Source organism: Eutrigla gurnardus, assembly GCF_963514095.1.
Source record: "Eutrigla gurnardus genome assembly, chromosome: 5".
Taxonomy (NCBI): Eukaryota; Metazoa; Chordata; class Actinopteri; order Perciformes; family Triglidae; genus Eutrigla; species Eutrigla gurnardus.
In genome coordinates, this window is record NC_139919.1 from 1,610,170 (window position 1) to 1,633,595 (window position 23,426).

The 23,426-nt window shown below is 44.0% G+C and overlaps 1 protein-coding gene across 1 annotated transcript in view; it reads left to right on the forward strand.

Moving 5' to 3' along the window:
- Positions 1 to 4,667: 4,667 nt before the first annotated feature.
- Positions 4,668 to 23,426, forward strand: part of fbxo38 (F-box protein 38) — a 38,431-nt gene continuing 19,672 nt past the window's right edge. Inside the window, exons 1-11 of the mRNA XM_084009530.1 lie at positions 4,668 to 4,789; positions 12,751 to 13,026; positions 13,360 to 13,493; positions 14,903 to 15,066; positions 17,314 to 17,479; positions 19,308 to 19,583; positions 20,298 to 20,391; positions 20,802 to 20,932; positions 21,841 to 22,011; positions 22,144 to 22,286; positions 23,181 to 23,388. Of these exons, the coding sequence (XP_083865656.1) occupies positions 12,893 to 13,026; positions 13,360 to 13,493; positions 14,903 to 15,066; positions 17,314 to 17,479; positions 19,308 to 19,583; positions 20,298 to 20,391; positions 20,802 to 20,932; positions 21,841 to 22,011; positions 22,144 to 22,286; positions 23,181 to 23,388 (1,621 nt within the window). The 5' untranslated portion in view covers positions 4,668 to 4,789; positions 12,751 to 12,892. The remainder of the gene's footprint in view (positions 4,790 to 12,750; positions 13,027 to 13,359; positions 13,494 to 14,902; positions 15,067 to 17,313; positions 17,480 to 19,307; positions 19,584 to 20,297; positions 20,392 to 20,801; positions 20,933 to 21,840; positions 22,012 to 22,143; positions 22,287 to 23,180; positions 23,389 to 23,426) is intronic.

Genomic DNA, 23,426 nt, shown 5'->3' on the forward strand with positions numbered 1-23,426 from the left:
CAATCAATCATTTATTTGTCATTGCCATAAATAACAATGAAATTCCGTTGGAGCATACAACCTTACATAGTGAAAGTGCATAGTGCAAAAAGTGCAAAATGTGCAATGGTGCAGAATCCCACGGGCATGTCATGTACACGAAAGAAGGACAAAAACACAAGGGGCGCCAGAGTACATTGTCAGAGGTAGAATAGTGTGTGCTGCAGCAATGCAGAGACCAGTTCACAGTTATTATAAGATGGAGTATGGTTACTGTCCATGTGAGGGGGGGAGAGAGAGGAGGGGGGCACTGTTCAGCAGCCTCACTGCCTGAGGGTACAGGCTGTGGGCCATTCTGGTGGTTCTGGCAGATAAGGCCCTGTACCTTCTACCTGAGGGCAGCAGGTGGAACAGGTGATGGGCCGGGTGGTGTTGGTCATGCAGGATGTTACGCACTCTCTTCAGACAGTGGGAGGTGTAGATGGTACTGATCTCTGGTAGAATGGTCCCCATGATTTTCCCCGCTGTTTTTACCACCCGCTGGAGTGCCTGCTGTTCGGCCTTAGTGCAGCTGGAGAACCACACAAGGAAACCGTACGTCAGAACACTGCTGATGGCACAGTTGTAGAAGTTCACCCTCAGCTGTTTCTGGATCCCGGCATTCTTCAGTTGCCTCAGGTAGTAGAGCCGTTGCTGGGCCTTTCCTACTGCTGAGGCAGTGTTGATGCCCCAGGACAGGTCCTCAGTGATGGTCACTCCCAGGAATTTGAAGTGCGCCACCCTCTCCACCGCCTCGCTGCCGATAGAGAGTGGAAGGTGGTTGTTTTGTCTCTTTTTGCGGGGGTCCACAATAATCTCCTTGGTCTTCTTGATGTTCAGTATGAGATTATTACCCACACACCATGCTGCTAGATGTTGCACTTCAGTCCTGTAATCCGTCTCATTATTGTTGTTGATGAGTCCGAGCACTGTGGTGTCGTCGGCGAATTTAACAATGAGATTGGAGGGAGAAGAAGCAGGGCAGTCATGTGTGTACAGGGTGTAGAGCAGAGGACTGAGCACACAACCTTGGGGAGCCCCGGTGTTGATTGAAAGGGTGGAGGACGTGTACTTGTCCACTCTCACACTCTGTGTTTGGTTTGTGAGAAAGTCCACAATCCAGTTGCACAGTGAGATGTTTAGTCCAAGATGATGTAATTTAGCTTGGAGCTTGAAAGGTCGGATTGTATTAAAGGCCGAGCTAAAGTCGACAAAGAGGAGTCTCGCATAGGTGTTCTTCTGCTCAAGATGCTCCAGTAGTGAATGAAGCACAATGGCAATAGCGTCCTCAGTCGACCTGTGCTGTTTGTACGCAAACTGGTGTGGATCAAGTGTTGGTGGTATTGCACCTTTAATATGTTTGATGACCAGTCTCTCAAGGCATTTGGCGGGAATGGGGGTGAGTGCCACAGGTCTGTAGTCATTCAGACACGTGACATTTGACTGCTTGGGGATGGGAACAATGGTGGCTGCCTTGAAGCAGGCGGGGACCCATGATGTAGACAGTGATGTGTTGTAGATGGAGGTGAAGACATCCGTTAACTCCGCAGCACAGTCTTTCAGCACCCGGCCCAGCACGCCGTCCGGCCCGGCTGCCTTCCTTATAGTTACTTATAGTCTTTAAAGACTATAATTATTAACTGATCATAAATAATTTAAATCATAAAATTGTGTTTTCCCCTGCGTTTGTTTGCGATATTAAAGGCGAATTGCTTCACTTTCCAATAGGGGTGCATTTCACGGCAGGGATGCTGAATACACCACAACCGGGGGCTTAGCGAGGTAACTTAAGCGTTATGGGTTTTCCGTCCTACGACGCTGGTTCACTTCTTACCGGGGTAGATCGCCATGCTAACTTACGCTGTGGAGCTAACCTGCTCCGGAGCAGGTTATGTTCCTGAAAAGAGATCAACGTGGAGAAGAACACCAACTACTGACCAATCAGCTCTCTTGGTGCGCAGATAAAAAAAAAAGAAGAAGCTCGGTGGATCGTGAGAGGGTCTCTTAGGAGAACTAGAGTGTTCAGAGACCGGCAAAACCCTTTTGTCTGTGTCTGACGATGTTTTATATGAGAGATACAGATTCTCATCAGAGGGAAAGACTTCTTTGTCAGCGTACAGCCTACTGACCACTTTGAATTATGTTTTATATTTATTTTATTTGCTCCCAAGTTCTGCACGGTGGTGTAGTGGGTAGCACTCTCGCCTCACAGCAAGAGGGTCCTGGGTTCGATTCCCGGGTCGGCCCGGGTTCCTTCTGTGTGGAGTTTGCATGTTCTCCCCGTGTAAGTGTGGGTTCTCTCCGGGTTCTCTGGCTTCCTCCCACAGTCCAAAGACATGCAGGATGGAGATAGGTTAATTGGTGACTCTAAATTGCCCGTAGGTGTGAATGTGAGTGTGAATGGTTGTCTGTCTCTACATGTCAGCCCTGTGATAGACTAGCGACCTGTCCAGGGTGTACCCTGCCTTCGACCAATGACAGCTGGGATCGGCTCCAGCCCCCCGTGACCCTAAATACAGGATAAGTGGTAGAAAATGGATGGATGGATGCTCCCAAGTTTGTTTTACACCGCCAGGATTGCAGCGGAAAGAATTAGGCTGATATTGTCATAAACCACGTTATAAGAATACATCTAAACAACACATTCATTATTTTAAAGTTACATGATTTCATATATGTTGGTCTTTTATTGCGGAAGGACATCATAAGAGTTAAAGGGACGAGAGAGCGACGACATGATATGAAAGACGGCCACAGAGCAGATTCAAACACAGGACCGCTTTAAGGAGCCTCGGTACATGGGGCGGTAACTCTATCTATGGTTTGCTCCTCGTACGTGAAATATGCCGCTCTGCTGCACGTAGACTGATCCATGTTTGTGATTGGTCAAATGCTGCAAACCCCACCTCTTTTATGTGCACGCGCTCATAGCAGGAAAGTGAAACCCTGGTTGACTTACCGAGTTGATAACATAGTGGGGCCTGAGGGTGGCGGTGTCGGTGGTTTCTGTGAGGGCAGCAGAGTGGTCTGTAACTCCGTCTATGTGTAACTCCACCACCATGGCAGCAGCAGCTGCTGTCTGCAGAGTGTGTTTCACTCCATCCTGACACTGAACGCCTCCTTGGCAGGTTTGTTACTTGCAAAATCAGCTGGAGCATGTCAGGAGTGAAGAAAAGGTCAAAAGAGGATGCCACATCAGGGATTCCACTTTTATTTTCATACATACAATAAAATTGATATTAATTAATGACACAAGTCTCTCCCAATGTCTCCAAGCCAAAACAAAAATAAAAGTGGATTCATCTAAACAATCGGCCATGTATCTACCCTGGTTAAATGATTCACGCTTCTTTCTGATGTCCACAACTGCTTTATTCTCTCCACAAAGTTACGGAACACCGTGAAAACTGTAATAAAATAAAACACATTTTACATACATTATTTTCACAGATTAGTTTCTTACACATGGGTACACAAGTTTCAATATTCAGAATAATTACCGTGTACGCCTGCTTAGCCAGTAGTAGACAGTCCTCTCTCATCTCTTTACCTCTCGTCTCTCTTTTCCTCACTGACAACTTAGGCTCATGTCTGACATTACTCGGACAGGAAGTGACCTCTCAAACAATTTGAATTGAAACATTTAATTGAATGAATTAAAACTGCATTTAGGTTTCATCATAAATTTATGTAAACATAATAAAATAACAATTAGAAATCAAATATGATATCTTCACTCTAACTTCCAGTATTGCCACAGTAACACATTGCCGTATTTCGGCGGCAGCTATAGGCCATGTTTGCATCCTGATGTGGTCGAATGAGAGCTTCTGTTGGGGTTTTTAAGGTTCTTGTTAATACAGAAAAACAGAGCACAGTATTTTTCATGTAGTTTGCATGTTCTCCAGAGAACCACTCAAGGTATACAGAGTAGACACTGATAGATACCTGTCTGTCTCTACATGTCAACCCTGTGATAGACTGGTTACCTGTCTGTCTCTCTACATGTCAGCCCTGTGATAGACTGGTTACCTGTCTGTCTCTTCATGTCAGCCCTGTGATAGATAGACTGGTAACCTGTCTGTCTTTACATTTCAGCCCTGTGACAGACTGGTTACCTGTCTGTCTCTACATTTCAGCCCTGTGACAGACTGGTTACCTGTCTGTCTCTACATTTCAGCCCTGTGATAGACTGGTTACCTGTCTGTCTCTACATGTCAGCCCTGTGATAGATAGACTGGTTACCTGTCTGTCTCTACATGTCAGCCCTGTGATAGATAGACTGGTTACCTGTCTGTCTCTACATTTCAGCCCTGTGATAGACTGGTTACCTGTCTGTCTCTACATGTCTACCTGTGATAGACTGGTTACCTGTCTGTCTCTACATTTCAGCCCTGTGATAGACTGGTTACCTGTCTGTCTCTACATGTCTCCCTGTGATAGACTGGTTACCTGTCTGTCTCTACATTTCAGCCCTGTGATAGACTGGTTACCTGTCTGTCTCTACATTTCAGCCCTGTGTCCTCCCCAGTTATTTTTCTGTCCAATCTCCTGTTTCACACAGTCCAGTTGGTGGCGGTAAAGCACTTTAAAGTTCGTTTGCATACCGCCAATAAACACCAACGAAGAAAGGAAGAAGCAGCAGAAGAAGAAGAAGAAAAAGAAGAACCAGAACCAGCAGCAGCAAAAGAGCGCAACTCTTTCGGAAACCTGCCCGACCCACAGGATGGTTGAAGAACAGCGTCACGGCGGCTTTGGTCAGAGAATGCCGGTAGGTTAGCACGTTTGCTGAAGGCCTTGTTAGATGCGATACAGCTAGTCAGTGTGCTTGCTGTGGAGTTTACTTGTGTGGTTTTGTCTTTGTGTACAATTGTAGCCGCGGCTACGCTAACAGGTAAGCTAGCTTTGACAAATAGCATGATAACGTTAAACGAGTGTGACAAGTGTGGAATAATGGGGCTTGAAGTTTGAATCTTAGTTCTCACTCTTCGTGAGGACACGTTTAACCGTCCCTTGCGAACAGCCGGACTGTCGTTTGTCAGTAGGCTAACAAACGTAAAGAATGCTGTTTGTGTTTTTGTTGGTTCTGCTCAAAGCTCCTCTGGGAAAGTGACATGCATCATCTATAAACGATGCTGTGCCATTGGGGAGTTGCTTTCCTGTCGTATTCACTGCACACACGCCTGGTAACAAAGCATAGTGGGAAGTAGCGTGGCCGGCCAACTAAAGGCAACTACTTCCAAGTAGTTGCTGCTGCTGCTGCTGCTGCTGCTGCTGCTGCTGCTGCTGCTGCTGCTGCTGTTGTTGTTGTTGTTGTTGTTGTTGTTGTTGTTGCTGCTGTAACGTGCTACCGCCTGCTAACGTTGGTGTGTTCATGAAGCCTCACTAAGTTGCGGTCAGATAGTCTCAGCCCCGATACGACATCTAGAAATCTAACTTTGCTACATTTTTAAAGAAAAAAGCCCCATCATCCATAAAATAACCTTCTCAAATCCTTTAGATTTAATGTTATCTTGACAAAAACGGAGGAAGAAATATGCTGAAATGTAAAGTTCCTGAGAAGCTGATGAAGCCAGTTGAGTGTCTGACTGATGCTTGCTGGAGCGATGATGGAGGCTGACAGACTGCAGACGGGGATCTGAAGCCCGGATCATGTCGTTAGAACGATGTAGAAAAGGAAGAGCCTGTATCACACAAACACCCGCCATAAGTATGTTCACCAATGGAAGCAGCTTTCTAACTGGGATACCAGCAGGCTTGGGCCGGTGTAAAAAAGTTTTTTTCTTTCTTTCAATGGTCTTTTTATTATTGACAAATAGGGTTGGGCGGTACGACGGTATTATACTGTGTGACGGTATAAAAGTGTCTACCGGTAGAGATTTCGCAATACTGTTTATACTGGAGAAAGCTTAGATGTCTGCGGCATCGCTCTGAGTCACTGTAATTACACTGCCTCGACACACGGGGCACTGCAGGCATTGCAGCAGACTGCTTGCGTGGTTGCATGAGCATGACGAAGAAGAAACAGCTTTACCTGAGTAATAACAATCATGGCGGAGGCGGAGAGTGAACGTCACGAGGAAACGGAGGCAGCGCAACCCACCCATGACGAAGAGGAGGAACTCGTTCCAAAAAAGGGCGCTACATCTGTTGTGTGGAACTTTTTCGGATTTAGAAAATCCGACAACGAACAAAAAGCGATACTCTGCAAAGAGTGTCGCGCGACTGTTGCTGCTGCAGGTGGAAACACCGGTAACCTCTTCCACCACTTAAAGTTAAAACATGCGAAGCAGTATTATGAGTCTTTATCATGCTACTGAAGAGGTTTGGTGCTATTTTGAGCAATATTAGTGGTTAGAATATGCCGTTGTGGATGCGTTAGGCGCATTGCCCCAATCTAATCAGTGTTAGCGCTATGGGGCTGTTAGCGTCTTTCAAGGCTTTCTCGATACATGGGTGATCACTGAAAAAAAATGTCTGGATGGCTTATTTGATGTTTTTTCATGGCGAAAAAGACTATGGGGTCCATTTTCGCCGGTCTTACACTTTAAGGTCACACACAATCATGCTCAACAATTCTGAGAAGTTTCTGAACCAGCAACCTCATGTTTTCATGTGCAACACATACACATGTGTCTCTGTCCCTGGACTTTGACTCTGAGATGTAAAATGGCCGATATCGAACAAATTGTCTATATGACATGGAGAAATGCTGTTCCACCTCTTTCTGATACTGAGTAAGGAGTTCATTGAGGGGCTTGGTCAGAACTCTTCTTTGCATTTTTTGTTTATTTTTGGTGATGACGTCTTTTTTTGCCTGCTAAAAGAAAACTGTTTTCATCTCTGACCAAAAACTTGACAACTGCTTGCTTTCTCTCTGCTGACAGTTTCTTGATTCCCCTTTGCTTGATTTTTTTCTCTTGGGCCTTGATTTGGTCTTGCCATCAATCTGCTTTCCCTCTTTCGAGATTTATCTTTCAGCTTTCTCATCTCTACCAGCTTTTTCCTCATACAATCTGCTTTTGCAGAATACCCTTCTCCTTCTGCGGTCTTTTGCAGCGTTTTTCTGCTGAATTACTCCTTCTATCAAGCCTCTCAACCCTCTCTGGTGTGGAAGCCACGGGGGGAGTAAAACCCTCGTTCATTGCTACTGGGTCTACCACAAGTGGATCATCATTTTCTGAAGGCTCTGGAGCAACAGCTACGTCAATCGGTGGAGTGTTCTCCATTGATGGTGGTATGTGCTAACACAGCATTTTCCATCTTTTTTCTATCTCTGTAGTCGCGGGATGCAGCCTTCCATTTCCCTCTCTGCTTCTTCCTCTCTCTTAGGGTTGTCACGATACCAGAATTTCAGTAGTCGATACCAATACCTGTGAATTTCCACGATTCTCGATACTAATTCGATACCACAATTTAAAAAAAACAACAACAGGACCCATGTACTTTTAAATTCACTAATTTATTAAAAACTGCTTCAAACTGTCAAGTATTTAACACCACTGTGCTTTAAGATCTTTTTGCACAGAATTTAAATTGCAGTACCAGCTGCCAACAGACCTATAGCCATCCAGTATAAAAACAAACAATACTGTGCTTATAAATATGGTCATAAATAACAATAGTCAACTATTTTACATTAAAAAAAGAACAGCAGTGGCCTATAGCCAGGTTTGACGTGCTTCCTCCTTTGGTCTGAAAACTTCTGAGGCACTTTTTGCATGTCGGCTTGTTTGAATTAAGAATTGCTCCGGATTCACCCGCCTCGAATGCAAAATATTTCCACACGCGACTCTTCGCACCTGTCTTGTCGACGAGCCGACGTGTTGTGCTTTCGCTCCCACCCGCTGAAGCCATTTTTTTTCGAAGACGGCAAGTTTTCTTCTTCAGCGCCGCTTACTGCTCTGTGCTGCTCACACTCGTATACTGCCCCCGTCAGTTCCGCCAAGAATTGACACGGCTCGCCGAGTGAAAAGTTGTATATTCGGTTCTGACGATACCAGAAAAAAGCAAGTATCGAATTATTTTTTTCGTGTCGGCATCGAATTGGTACCGAAGTATCGGTTCTTGTGACAACCCTACTCTCTCTATCTGACAACTCATTGTGTAAGGAATCTTTCCCTGCTGCTTTCTTCTCTGATAGCTGAAACAAATTTAGCATTGTGTCAAACTACTGTGTACATAGTTTGGCTTTTTTTCAGATTCAAAAATGCGTATGATATTTGCGTCTGATATAATAGCCAGTAGCCATGCGGTCCGCATGGCTACAGGCTAAATGTTACGATCCAATCCTCGCTCACTCTCCTGCTCCTGCTCACGCCTCGTCCCGACTCATTTCCGCATTTGAAACTACGAGCAGAGAAGACGCTTGTTGCCCTGAGCAGTTCAGGTATGGAGCTGGGCTCTCACGTGATGTTGGCTGAGGCTGCGGCGTCAGTGGGGAGGGGAGGAGGGGAGGGGGAGACGTACGACGGAGAGACGGCGGCGCCGCCCGCAAGCTCTCGAAAATGTTTTAAACTGACGTCTATCTAAAATTAAGACAGATTCAGCAACTGCATAGCTTATTTCTCGCCTAAAATGTTTTCAGAAACACATTTCGGTGAACTATTTTTGTAAAATAAGAGGGAGGTGGGAGGCTGCGAGGGGAGAACGATACAAGCTCGGAGGAGCACAGAGGGGAGGGATGTGTGTGTGTGTGTGGGGGGGGGGGGGGCTTTTTTCAAACCTTTCAAATCGTAGACTACAACTTTAAATGTCCCCTACACAATATAACTTCATGTAGTTCAAGTTGCTTTTCAATCTTTAGTTTGATATTTTTTTTTTAGCTTTTACAACAAACCTTTCTCTTCTCCTTGCAAGGTACTCTGCCCTCGCTGCAGGGTCAGAGTTTACACACCTGTGGCGCACAGTCTTCTCTTTGCTTGAGAGCGACATCTGATGAAATAAATAAAAAAACTTTAAAAATTAGGACATAATGACAAAATGACATGCTCCAAATACTTTTTCTTTTGTTATATACAGTATATATTATCTAGAAGCATTATACATAAAGCCTTGTCTCTGAAATTTGTGAAAAAAATTAAGAAAAAGCGCAATTTTATCTTTTAAATAATATAACAATTTACTACCTTTTATCATATATAAACCATCAAAATGATATTAAAACACAAAAACTTCCTTTGAAATATGTAAACAACTCATGGGACGCTAGCTGCAATAGTCGCACCACATGATATTTTCAACTCCAATCTAAATTTACAGGCATAGCATTGGACATCTAAACAAACTAGCTTATTTCGCGTGATAGGTCATGATGACATTTATGATAAAATTCTGAATTTGTGAAAGTAAATCAATATTTATCATCTTTATGAGATCATACCCCATGACATCCAGATTTGGAAACTATCTACCAGCCATTTTTAAAGAGTTACAAACCTGCTGACTGCTTTTGTGGGTCCTTTGCAAAGTTGCATGTGATAGAACTTCCTGTCTTGGGGTAGCTTTCAAAATAATAAAATAAAAGCACCAAAATGGTGGTTTCTTCATATGATATTTCATAAAATGGACATACCCGGACAAAGTTTACTCGCATAATAAATGGAAAATATTATTACAAGACCACTGTAATTTCACATAAGGTTACAAAACACTTTAGAATTTATGCCAGATAGGGCAGAAAATAAATTTGAACAGATTTAGATTCATTTTAGTTAAATGTCCAAAACTGGATTGATGACTGGACGGTCGCACCACATGATATTTTTCACACTTTCAGTAGAAAAACAAATGAAATGCCTAATGATTTTTGAAAAATGTATGTGGTTACACATAGAAGATATTAACTAAATATATATGGTATATTTTAGTTTCCAAGAAAATATTTTTAACAAGAAAAAATGCAGTTGGCTGTCACGTCATTGACCCGTCTTCACAACGTCGATGTAAACGAACACAAGGTGATCTCTGTCATGCCCGCCTCAGCTCGCTCAGACACTCGCCGTGGCTCCGTTGGTCCATTTATAAATAATCACAATTTTATTTTAATCACAGTCATTATTGCTGCTTATTAAGAATGAAAGACACGTTGGATTTAGTGCCGTGATGCCATCCCCACAGGTTGCTGATGTTTTTAATTTACCTGAGGCCTATCCAGCATAAGTAACCCTGACAAAGGCAATCGGAGATAAGCGGTCACACGACGCTGGTTATCAACTTGTTAAGTCAGCCAGGGTTTACCTGTCCAGCTATGAGCGCGTGCACATGAAAGAGGCGGGGTTTGCAGCATTTGACCAATCACAAACATGGATCAGTCTACGTGCAGCAGAGCGGCGTATTTCACGTACGAGGAGCGAACCATTATCTTACAGAAATTCGACCTATAATACAGGTAAAAGGCAACCGTTTCATCTGATAAATGCAGGAAGGACAGCTGGCAAAAACTCACCGACTGTGTGAATGCGTAAGTCATATTAACAGTATTAATAGTCATATAATATGACTGCCCCATAATAAGGACGCTACTAGATCTGACTGACTGAATGAATGAATTAACTGCACTGATAGCTTAGTGGTAGAGTTACCGACCCCTGCAGCGGTTCCGGGTTCGAAACCGCCTTGCAGCCCTTTTTTAAATCATGTCGTCGCTTTCTCTCGTCCCTTTTAACTCTCACGATGTCCTCCCACAATCAAGCCGAAAAAATAATGTTAAAATAATGAATGTGTTGCTTAGATTTATTCTTATAATGGGTGTATGACAATATCGGCCTAATTCTTTCAGCTGCAATCCCGGCGGTGTAAAACGGACTTGGGAGCAAATAAAATAAATAAAAACATAATTCAAAGTGGTCAGTGGCTGTACGCTGACACAGATAAGTCATGCCCTCCAATGAGAATCTGTATCTCTCATATAAAACATTGTCAGACACAGACAAAAGGGTTTTGCCGGTCTCTGAACACTCTAGTTCTCCTAAGAGACCCGATCCACGATCCACCAAGCTTTTTTTCTTATTTTTCTTATTTATATCCGCGCACCAAGAGAGCTGATTGGTCAATAGGCGGTGTTTTTCTCCATGTTGATCTATTATCGGGAACATAACCTGCTAAGAAGTGAACCAGTGTCGTAGGATGGAAAACCCAGAGTTGGCGCTTAAGTTACCTCGCTAAGAATGTGTCAAACAGGCAAAGCTGGTTCAACCGGTTCAGCCCCATACTTCAAACCAGTATTTATGTTACCTACTCTGTGTGCTTCTTATTTTCTTAAATGTCTCCTCATTTCCTTCCTTTGCATCGTTTCCTCATGACTTAAGCCTCGGTTATGCTTCCGCGTAGTGATCACGCAATGGCCACGCAGTTGCTTGGACGCAGTCATGAGACCGTGATGGTTCTGCGTGGGGTTTACGTGTCAAAATGCAATTCAATGCCACACGGGTAGGGTTGTCACGATACCATAATTTCAGTAGTCGATACCAATGCCTGTGAATTTCCACGATTCTCGATACTAATTCGATACCACAATTTAAAAAAACAACAACAACAGGACCCATGTACTTTTAAATTCACTAATTTATTGAAAACTGCTTCAAACTGTCAAGTATTTAACACCACTGTGCTTTAAGATCTTTTTGCACAGAATTTAAATTGCAGTACCAGCTGCCAACAGACCTATAGCCATCCAGTATAAAAACAAACAATACTGTGCTTATAAATATGGTCATAAATAACAATAGTCAACTATTTTACATTAAAAAAAGAACAGCAGTGGCCTATAGCCAGGTTTGACGTGCTTCCTCTTTTGGTCTGAAAACTTCTGAGGCACTTTTTGCATGTCGGCTTGTTTGAATTAAGAATTGCTCCGGATTCATCCGCCTCGAATGCAAAATATTTCCACACGCGACTCTTCGCACCTGTCTTGTCGACGAGCCGACGTGTTGTGCTTTCGCTCCCACCCGCTGAAGCCATTTTTTTCGAAGACGGCAAGTTTTCTTCTTCAGCGCCGCTTACTGCTCTGTGCTGCTCACACTCGTATACTGCCCCCGTCAGTTCCGCCAAGAATCGACACGGCTCGCCGAGTGAAAAGTTGTATATTCGGTTCTGACGTTACCAGAAAAAAGCAAGTATCAAATTATTTTTTTTGTGTCGGCATCGAATTGGTACCGAAGTATCGGTTCTTGTGACAACCCTATACACGGGTAGAGGGCGCTATGTTTTTTTGTAAAGACTGACCGACCGACCGAGACTCTTGTGACGTATATCGTCGTTAGCCTCGTTATAGCCTATTTGTTTACCTTCCGGCTTTAAACATCCACAATTTTTCAGAACTTGGTGTTTTATTTCTTTGTGCAAAAGCGACAAGGTGCAAACAATAAAACGAGGTGAAAACAATAAAAGTATTACAATTTTAAATGGCGGTGTTTATGAGTGGAAACCGGAAAAGCGGTCTCCAGTGGATGTACATTTTTAGTGAAGCAATGTGTTCGGTGTCATTGTAAGCTACGTCAGTTTCAGGAACAAATATACAATGTATGATTAATGTGATTCCAACCTTAGAAATTAAGTAATATTTTCCCCCAGTTGCCCATGTTTAATATTAGATAATGCTTTATGTATTTGTGCATGGGGACATTTGTAGGCTTACAGCAGTAGAGGACAATGCAATAACAAGAAGCATCCAGACAGACAGGTCCAACACCACCCCCATTAACGTGTCTTCCTCTCTCATTTTGTGTCCAGGAGTAAGGTTCATGCTCGGGAAATAGAGCCTCCTGTAGGAGGGAGAAAGTGTGTGTGTGTGTGTGTGGTGTGTGGTGTGTGTGTGGTGTGTGTGTGTGTGGTGTGTGGTGTGTGTGTGGTGTGTGTGTCTAAGCCACAAGTGATGGGTCCAAGGAGGAAGGCCTCTAAACTCCAGCCTGTAGTGAGCAGCGGTGGAGGGGATCTGGTCCTGAGACCTAGTGAGCCCAAAGACTACATCAATGAGCTGTCCCATGAAGTGCTCTGTCATATATTCAGGTACACTGTCTTCCACCTCCTATTTGAACTGTACAGTAGATTGAAGGGCTGGGTGAGGTTCTCCAGTATCTATGTGTTTTTATTATCATGGGACCATTGGGGAGAAACGGGTAATGTCACAGTTGTAATTTAAATATATTTGAAAAGTCAAGGCACTTCATCACTTTGATGCAAACATCATACGAATACACCCAGTTATAAGGGGCACAGCTTCTAAAGCATAAACAGTATTCTAAAATCATCTCATTGTATGTATCATCTTATGATCCAGCCCTAACATAGTTGACTACAGAAGTAAGAAATAATAATAATAAAGTTGCACTTATTTTGTAGGTACCTTCCAATGAAGGACATCATGTGTATGGAGTGTCTGTCCAGAAAGCTTCGTGAAGCGGTGACTCTGTACTTGCGAGTGGTCAAGGTAGTGGATCTATGTGCTGGTCGCTGGTGGGAGTATATGCCTTCAGGTAAGAGCTGCATCCCTAACAAACACAGAGCATGTTCATTGATAAGTGCCATAACAAAACAATACTATCTTTTTGATGTTTTGTTGAATGAAGACCTCCATATCCTAATTAGAAGACCAACTATGTTTCTCCAAATGACTGCAGCTCATTTCTTTACTAAATGTAAAATAGTTTCTTATGTTAACATGAAATGACAGTTCTGTCATGTGATGTGGAGGTGCACAGGCTGTGGTGAAAAATGTATGGGGACTGCAGTTGTCTTCCACCACTGTGGGAGCAGAACAGAGAAGAGCTTTCACTGAGATGAGCTCACAGGGTTTTGGGGTCGTGGGCTGACTATTCCAGAGGAAGAAGCATTATGGTCATGTTGGTGACGGTTTAGACCAGCTGTTGTCATGGACCCTAGAATGCCATCTAGGGGGCTATGGAGGTACTGCAAGGTGGTTAAAGTGTAACTTCAGCCCCATTTCTGAGCCTTACCCACCCAATGCAATTTTGAAAAAGAAAGTAAGCAAGGAGATGAGAGATTAAACCACACCCTCTTCAGTATAACAAAAGCCAAGCTCCCCTGCTGTCCATAAGGTATCTATCTATCCATCCATCCATATATATATTGTGGTGGCCATTGATTAAGTTTTTTAATCTAGATTTATCTCACTGTAATCTTGGAATTAATCTAGAATAAATGGCTCATTTGAATTCTGCCGAAGGCATTCATAATATGTGTGTGCTACCTAAATAATGACTAACTAACTAATTCCGCATTGCACAAGGTGCAAACAACCTTAGTCTTGTTGAGGTTTCCATTGGGAAGCTTCTTAAAAATACATTTTCCCTGAAGCAAACCCGGCGGCTTCATAGCTGCTTCCATGTCAGCACGTCATGTTTGATGTGGTCATTTCACAGTAGGAATACACAGGTTCCAAGTCTGACTCGTTCTCGCCCCCTACAGTGCAATTCGGCCAGGTATACATCTGCGCTTAAATGAAAGTGAAAGTCATCATAGCTTGCTTAGTATAGACCAGCGCCACCGCTCCCACCACGCGCATCACGCGCTGTCACTATAGAACTTGTAGGCGCATTTTAGGCATGTATATCACAAAACAGGGTTAGAGCGCACAGCAGTAGACTTAATGGTGGCGAGACCCCGGTGCCTGCACGAGCTGCCTTGCCATTCATCATCATCATCACCACCGTCTTCATCATCTGCGCTCCACAGCTGCACCGGATTCCCCGTCCGACACCAGAACGGCGGGACACCGGGGCCCGCGTGGCCCTTGCGCGCCGCTCTCCTGCTCGCGGCAAAGTTGGGGGGGATGCTGGGATGACCATGTTGTACTGGTGGTTTACTACTAATGTATATCAGCTGGAGAAAACCCATTGATTGTTTATTGTCCTTTGTGGTTCAGGCTTTACAGACAGCAGCTTTCTGCTCCTTTTGAAGAAGATGCCAGATCTGGAGCAGCTCTATGGCCTCCACCCTCGATACCTGGAGAGGAGACGAGTTCGAGGCTACGAGGCTTTCAGTATACCTGGTGTGCTGGAGGCACTACAAGCCTGTCCCAATCTTCTGGTCAGTATGTTCAATTCAATTCTATTAAGTGTCATCTTAAGTGTCATGTTATCTCTTCTTTAATCAATAGTCAGCTGCCTTAATAATACTTGCAGTAAAGGTGCACTCACACCAGGGCCCTTTGATCTGTACCGTGCCTTGGCACGATTGCGGCGCTGAAATGTGTCGGTCTCCACACACCAGTACAGTCCAAGAGCTTGCTCTATGGGTAAGTCTAGATCTCTTACTGTCTTGGATCTTTTCTCCTCGCATGGCAGTCAAGTCTTGTATCATTCATTTTGCCTCTTCTTCTGATGGCATTGATTTCAAACCATCATCCACATAAAGATGATCTTGAACAGTATCACACACAACAGGTGGGAAGAACTCATTTTATAGAAATCTGCTCCACAGTCAAAAAATACTCTCAAGACATTTCTTTTGGAGGTGGTACACACCATGATGCGGGAGGTACCACACCCTGCTGTCATTACGCTGTAATTGATAAGGTGGCACAATCTCAGTGTATCCTTTTTTCATTTTTTTTTATAATTAAATTTGATTGCTTTTTCACAAACATATCACAATAACAATTCAAGACAAAGACGAAGACAAATAACAATACAAGACAAAGACAAGGGAAGAGGAGGGGGGGCTGCAGTTAAATATATTTAAATATACATTAAAATAAATCCAAATATACATAAAATACACATTACGGTTCTCATAAAGTCCAAGGGGCTTTGCAGAGCACTAGGCCTCTCCAGTGGATTGAGAGACAAGGCAGCCTGTTCCATAGCAAGGATGTCCATAAAGTCACTTCGCCAGAGATCTATACTGAAGCAGTTATTTGTGGCGAGCGATCCCAAACGATCGCCGAGCAGTTTGGGATCGGGAACGTTCTGCAGTCGGGGTGAGAGAGAATTCCGACCGGCACCTGCTGCATTTACACCGATAATGTTTCATCATTCATGGCCGTAATAAACACTATTACTGCTTTGTACATGTTGTGGAAGTCCCCGACACACCGGGAAAGTAAACGGCGTCCTGTCTGAGTTCATACCTGGAGTTCCCATTCATTGTCTATGTAAGAATCCGTGCAATGCCGACACAGTGCGGCAAGTTTTGGGGGGCGCTCTCCAAGCTCTCGAAATCTTTTAAACCGACCGTTGTTGATCTAAAATAAAGACAGATTCAGCAACTGCATAGCTTATTTCTCGCCTAAAATGTTTTCAGAAACACATTTCGCTGAACTATTTTCGTAAAATAAGAGGGAGGTGGGAGGCTGCGAGAGGAGAACGATACAAGCTCAGAGGAGCACAGAGGGGAGGGGTGTGTGTGTGGGGGGGGGGGGGGGGGGGATGTTTTTTTTCAAACCTTTCAAATCGTAGACTACAACTTTAACTTCACTGGAAAAAAAGCAGTGGATTCACTAGGGATGCAACGGTTCTCAATATAATATTGAACCGTACGGTACCCCATGCATGGTTCAATATGCACTTGTGAATTGAGGTATTTTCAGTTTTGCAATAAAATTTCATGTAATTTCATGTTTCCATCCTTGTATTTCTCTCTGAGTTGGCTATGTCGGAGCTTTAGCACCCAAAGTAAAAGTAAAAAAGCACTGCACCCAGAGTAAAAGTAAAAAAGCACTGCACCCGGAGTGCCTACTTTAATCGACAGGCCGTCCCACTCACCTCTGTGTTCTACTTGGATCTCCCCCACTATCAAGCTGGTTTATGACTGAAAATACCGTTGATGACGGTGTCGGACACAGATGCAATCTGGGTCAGGCTTGGGCTTCAGATTTATGGTGTGAGCGGCACTGGAGTGGAACCGGACCAGTACTTTTAGAATAAAAATGCAGCTCTGCGCTCTGTCCAAAACCCTTGCCCGCTCGCTCAGCTCAACTCATCGCCACTTCCTTGCACTCACATGATCTGATACAGGTTGAGTTTACTAGAAATATATGCAGATGTGACTTGTCAGTAAACTTGTCATGTTCTCTATGTTGTTCTCTCTTGTTGATGACTTTGAGAAGTGATCCTTGAAAACAAAGTAAAGACATGTGGGTGTCGTATTATGACGTGATGTATGTACAAGAGGGAACCGGGCCGAGGCTTGTTTGGTCTTGAAGCAGTGCAAACCGCCGGGGGGACTGGGGAGGGGGGGAGATTGTGCCAAGGCACGGTATGGATCAAATGCCCCTAGTTTGAGTGCACCCTAAGTGGATCTCAAACTATGCTTTCCTTGTTTGACTTCATTCAGGGTGTGGAGACGTCTCATCTGGAGCTGGTGGAAGCCATATGGAACTACATGCCTCAGGTTCATATACTGGGAAAGTTCCGCAACCGTAACGGGGCTTTTCCCATCCCTGCTGAGAACAAACTGACCATCCCCTTAACGGCAAAGATCCAGACGCTACATCTAGTGGGTGAGTAGGATCTCAACCAACTGAAAGTCCTTACACATCACAGATGAACTGCAATAGAGTTTGAGGAAAATATCTAAATAAAACAGGGGAGGCTGAGCTAACACTGATAACTTCTGTTGTGATATGACACTATAAATACAATTGAATATAATTTATATTATATTCTTCTTTGCTGAATTTTGGTAGGGAAAGTATATAATACACTTCATAAAGTACTTGAAACTGTAGTTATCCTGCTCCTCTTGGAGCGACTAAAATGGAGAGAACTGCAGTTTTTTTTCATTAAAGGTTCCATATTATACTGATTTTCATCAATTCCACACAGCTGTCAGAAGTCCAACAACACTGGATTCGATATGCATTGCCCGAAACCCATCCGTGGTCCTGAATTTCAGCTGTCTAAAAGTTGCTCAAATGAACTCTGCTGAGAACATGCTGTTTCTGTGCCTGCACCTTTATATGCTAATGAGCTCCGTCTGTCATCGCCTACTTGGAGAGAGACAGGATGCCCCTTACGCTAGTGGCAGCATGCGCCAATGTTTACGGTGGATGTATCGGTATGGCTCGCCTATGTGATATCATCAGAGGAGTTCGGTCTATGCAAATGACTCCTTTCGTTATGTAACGACGGGAGCTGAATCTGAACAGCCTGTAGGAGCTCTGTTGTACCAGTGGGGGGGCTGCAGAGACCATGCATGAGTCGCTTGTTTTCCTCATTCTGGGAGTTGGCAGGCTCAGGGAGGACCAGTTTATAGGTGTAGAGACCAGAGAAAACCTGTTTTTCATAATATGGGACCTTTTAAGAAAGGTGCTGTGGCCTTGACATCATCGCAGTGTTAACCGCTTCGCCACCTGTCTCCCCTCGCGCCGTAAGATGCCGGTCCTAACTCACCCGACTCCGAGCCGGTGCCGTGAAGCGGGCGGTCCAGTCGTTCGTAGTTTTAAGAACCGAGAGTCGACAACTGGGACTGTTTTTGATACTGTCGGGTCAAGTATTCTTACATTAGCCCCTTTTACACAGACCATTCTGCTGTAATGGCAGAAATGCGAGTATAAATATATATGCTGTGATCCGGAGCGTTTAGATTTGTAAAGCTGAAACGGTGTCTGTGTTTATATATCACCCCGGCTTTGCAGAATGAGTGAGACATCCCATAGCGCGGCCGCTGTCTCAACTATGGACTCGTTGGTCATGTGACGTATTCAATGAGTGTTGGAAATCTGATTAGCTTAATGCATCAAAACAACTACAAAAGGTGAACTTTTGCTCATCTTACATATTTACACGACACTTCAACAAGCGAAGTTGCTGCATCATAAACATGTGGATGCGTATAACGGCGGTACAAGCAACTACCGGCATTTTATCTTCTTCGGATCTACGCTTTGAGCTCGTTCTGGAGGCGTGTTGCCCTGCTAACACGTCTTCACTACGTCACGTCTTTTCCTCCTCAGGTGCTCGGAGTGTTTAGATAGAATGCCGTATCGCCTCGTCTCTCCTCTGATGTGGCTCTGTGATGACCTCCGTTGGCGTCTCAGAGGCTGTTACTCGAGCGTTTAGACTGAAACGGGGAGGAATACAACGAAAAGGCAGTCGAATAGGGGCTATTGACAACATCTCTCATCACTGGGTGTGTCCCTGCTGCTTTCACACATGCTGTAGTGCAGCCTCATCAGAAACACACACCTGGGCCTGGCTGTCTTCTCTCGTTCTAAGCTACGTGTCAGTGCTTTTTTTTTTGGAGAAAGTAGTTGATGTTCAGTTCAGCAATTGTTTTAGATAACCAATCATGAAAAGTAAGTGTGTGTGTGTGTGTGTGTGTTACAGGTGTGAATGTCCCAGAGATCCCCTGTGTGTCCATGCTGCGCCATCTTTACCTGAAGTGGGTCCGTCTCACCAAACCACAGCCGTTTAAGGACTTTCTGTGCGTGAGCCTGAGAACCTTTGTCATGCGGAATTGTGCAGGGCCAACCAACTCGCTCAAATATGTTCCTCTAGTCACTGGTTTAGCATCAGCCCGTAACCTGGAGCAGCTGGAGCTAGTGAGAGTCCCCTTCCTGGGAGGGCTAATCCAACATGTGGTGGAGGACAGTTGGAGGTCAGGTGAGGAGACATGTGTTTTTATCAGAGTAGCAAGTATTCGTCCTGTTCCCATCACGTTTAATGATTACTGCTGACACTAGGGCTGTATGTTCACACACTGCATGTGATCTTTTACTTTCATATTTTTCATCTTTGTGTCACCATATCTAAGCAGTGTGACGTGTGTGATTTATTTATCAGCATTTTACACCCTGACGGTGTAGAATGCTGACATATTGTGTGCCCAGTTTTTATCCCCATTTCTAGGCTCACCATGCTTTGTTTTTGCTCTAATATTTAGAATGACAATCATTTTCACTTTCATTTGTATTTGGTAATGACGGATGATTTGGATTTATGTGTGTCCTTGCCTGACACTTCAGAGCGACCTGCTTGATGGGATAGTGATCGGTATTATATTTAGGGGAGATATCCTGTTGTTGGTGTTATTTTTGTTTTTTGTTGGATTCTTAGGAGTCATTTATGATGTTTTTTAAAATCCAATCTTTTATCGGCATGGCTACCAAGTCCTTGCATAGCGCTTGTCGGCAATTTCCTCAATCAATGAATTATTTCTATCGCGGCTCTTAACTTTAGTGAGTAGTATTAGCCAATTAATCAGCTATCTGCTTTTTTCCAGCTCCAAACCATTATTCTAATTGAAAAATCCAGTTACGATATCAAATAATAATAAATAATAAACTTGTCTCTGTGATCCTGTTTGTGTATCTTCAGGAGGATTTCGGAACCTCCACACCATAGTGTTTGGAGCCTGTAAGAACGCTCTGGAAGTGGACTTGGGCTACCTCATCATCACTGCTGCTCGCAGGTGCCCAGCCAGTCGTCAATTCCTCAAACTAACTGTCCATGATTTAAACTAAATGCGAAGGGTTTCATCTTGTGAGCAAATGTTGGAGAGACTGTTCAGTCACTGAACAGAGTAAAGAGTTAACCTGTAGTAAGTAAACTTGCAGTATGTGATATTGTCACAGCAATATATACTGTACAAAGAATGAATAATTATAGCAGCATTATCCTGCTATCGATACGAAATTGATTCCAGGGTACATTGTGGAGATTACTTGTAATCAAACAACATTCAAGTGATAGAAAGTCAACATTCAGCCAGCTGTTTTTGATGTAAGCCCACAGCAGAGTGTATCCAGCTGCACACTTGTTTGAATGACTTAATTGGGACAACACAAATACTTCCTCACATGATGTCTGTGTGCTTCACAGGCTTCATGAGCTGCGTATCCAGCCTTCACTGACTAAAGATGGGGTCTTCTCAGCTCTCAAAATGGCTGAGCTAGAGTTTCCTCAGTTTGAGACGCTCCATCTGGGATACGTGGACGAGTTCCTGCTGCAATGTTAGTTCCTTCTCTCACATTTCAGCACCTGGCCCAGTGCAATCCTGTCTCTTAGAAAATGACGTCCCCATACAGCTAAGCTCTCGATTCCGTTTCCAGGGAAACGGATTTCTTCTGTGCTGAATTCTCGTAGTTTGAAACAGTTGTCTGTGTGGGTGTGGGGGTCTGTCTGTGGGTCTGTGTCTGTCTGTGGGGGTCTGTCTGTCTGTCTGTCTGTCTGTCTGTCTGTCTGTCTGTCTGTCTGTGTGGGTCTGTGGAGGTCTGTCTGTGGGTCTGTCTGTCTGTGTGGGTCTGTGGAGGTCTGTCTGTGTGGGTTTGTCAACGTGTAGCTTTACCTGGTAGTGGGTAGCGTTGGCAACAACAACAACGGGTAGCTTTACCTGGTAGTGGGTAGCGTTAGCAACAGCAACAATGGGTAGCTTTACCTGGTAGTGGGTAGCGTTGGCAACAGCAACAACGGGTAGCTTTACCTGGTAGTGGGTAGCGTTGGCAACAGCAACAACGGGTAGCTTTACCTGGTAGTGGGTAGCGTTGGCAACAGCAACAACGGGTAGCTTTACCTGGTAGTGGGTAGCGTTAGCAACAGCAACAACGGGTAGCGTTACCTGGTAGTGGGTAGCGTTAGCAACAGCAACAACCGGTAGCTTTACCTGGTAGTGGGTAGCGTTAGCAACAGCAACAACCGGTAGCTTTACCTGGTAGTGGGTAGCGTTAGCAACAGCAACAACGGGTAGCTTTACCTGGTAGTGGGTAGCGTTAGCAACAGCAACAATGGGTAGCTTTACCTGGTAGTGGGTAGCAACAGCAACAGCAACAACCGGTAGCTTTACCTGGTATCTGCACAAGCTGTATAGCGAATTCAATTTGTGTGTGTGTGTGTGTGTGTGTGTGTGTGTGTGCGCGCGCAGGCAAGATGAGTCATTCGGAGCTGGTGAAGTACGGTCTGGCTGATGTTGTTGAGAACCCAGGCATCATCACTGATATCGGCATAAAGGTGGTGAACGAGGTGTTCACTAATATTAAATACCTTCTCATCTACAACTGTCCTCACCTGCATAACCCTCACCACTGGATTACAGGTAAAACACACTACGTGCCTCACTTCTGTCACACACATCCTGATTATTAATGTCCATATGTCACTTTCTCGAAATAATAAAGAGCGTACCTCAACTCTCAGGCTGAGCATGTTCTCCCCTTTCTGTCCTCAGATCAGTCCAGATGGAGTCGTCTTGTTGATCTCACTCTGGTTCGCTGTCATGCTATCAAACTGGAATCCTTCTCCCAGTTTGTAGAGTTGCTGCCCAGTCTGGAGTTTATCTGTCTGGACCAGATGTTTAGAGAACCACCCAAGGTATACAGAGTAGACACTGATAGATACCTGTCTGTCTCTACATGTCAGCCCTGTGATAGACTGGTTACCTGTCTGTCTCTACATGTCAGCCCTGTGATAGACTGGCTACCTGTGAACCCTGCCTTCGCCCAATGCAAAAATGTAATCAAATGAATCACAAGGTAGCAGTGGATTAATCACGATTAATCACTTAGTAAATATGAAAATTTCCCATTTTCTCTGTATATGGTTGTGGGAACAGAAAGATAAATGAAAGAAGGTGTATATACATCAGAATGTGAAGCCTCTAAAAAATAGAGATGCACTGATAGCACTTTTTATCAGACTGAGTACAAATATTTAAATTTCAATACTTGCCGATACAAGGTACTGCTACTTAATAATACCATTACCGTTCTAACAATAACTTTGAAAACATTTAACTTTGTGTTTTCCTGATATAAACAGTAGAATTTGCAGTAGAGATATTAATACTTAACTGTTTAATCTGCTGTCAGTTACACAGTTAAAATAAATATTAAAGATCAAAAAGCTCAGAGACTCAGACGAGCAGCTTGTCACTGAAAGGAGAATAGTGCTGGTCCACCAAGATCAGCCCAGCTTAGAAGTTCAACCCACCTTAAGTGTGACTGAAGTTTTTTATTTATTTATTTTTTTAAACATTATCCCTGAGCCAGTTGCTAATGTCAGGCTAACTGCTACATTCACAGCTGTAACGGGTCTGAGCTCTCTGTTGCTAACGTCAGGCTAGGCTAACTGATATAGATATATAGATATATACTGTATATACACACACACACACACACACACACTGTATAATGTGAACCGTTGATATGTCTGCTTAATGAAGTCAGCATGTGTATTGATACATATTTTGCATTGTGTGGGTGACAGGGCTGTGCCAGGGTGGGCCTGAGTGCAGGAACTGGTATTGGTGTGTCCTCAGCACTGGTCAGCAACCAGAACTCCAACAATGACAATGACAACAACAACAATCACCACCACCACCACCACCACAATAATGAGGCCAACCTACCCCCTGCTCATCCACCTGTCAACAACATCAACAACAACAACCAAAGACGACAGCAGCAGCAAAATGGCAAGTCCCACCTGCATTCTTTATTTTTCTAGGGCTCA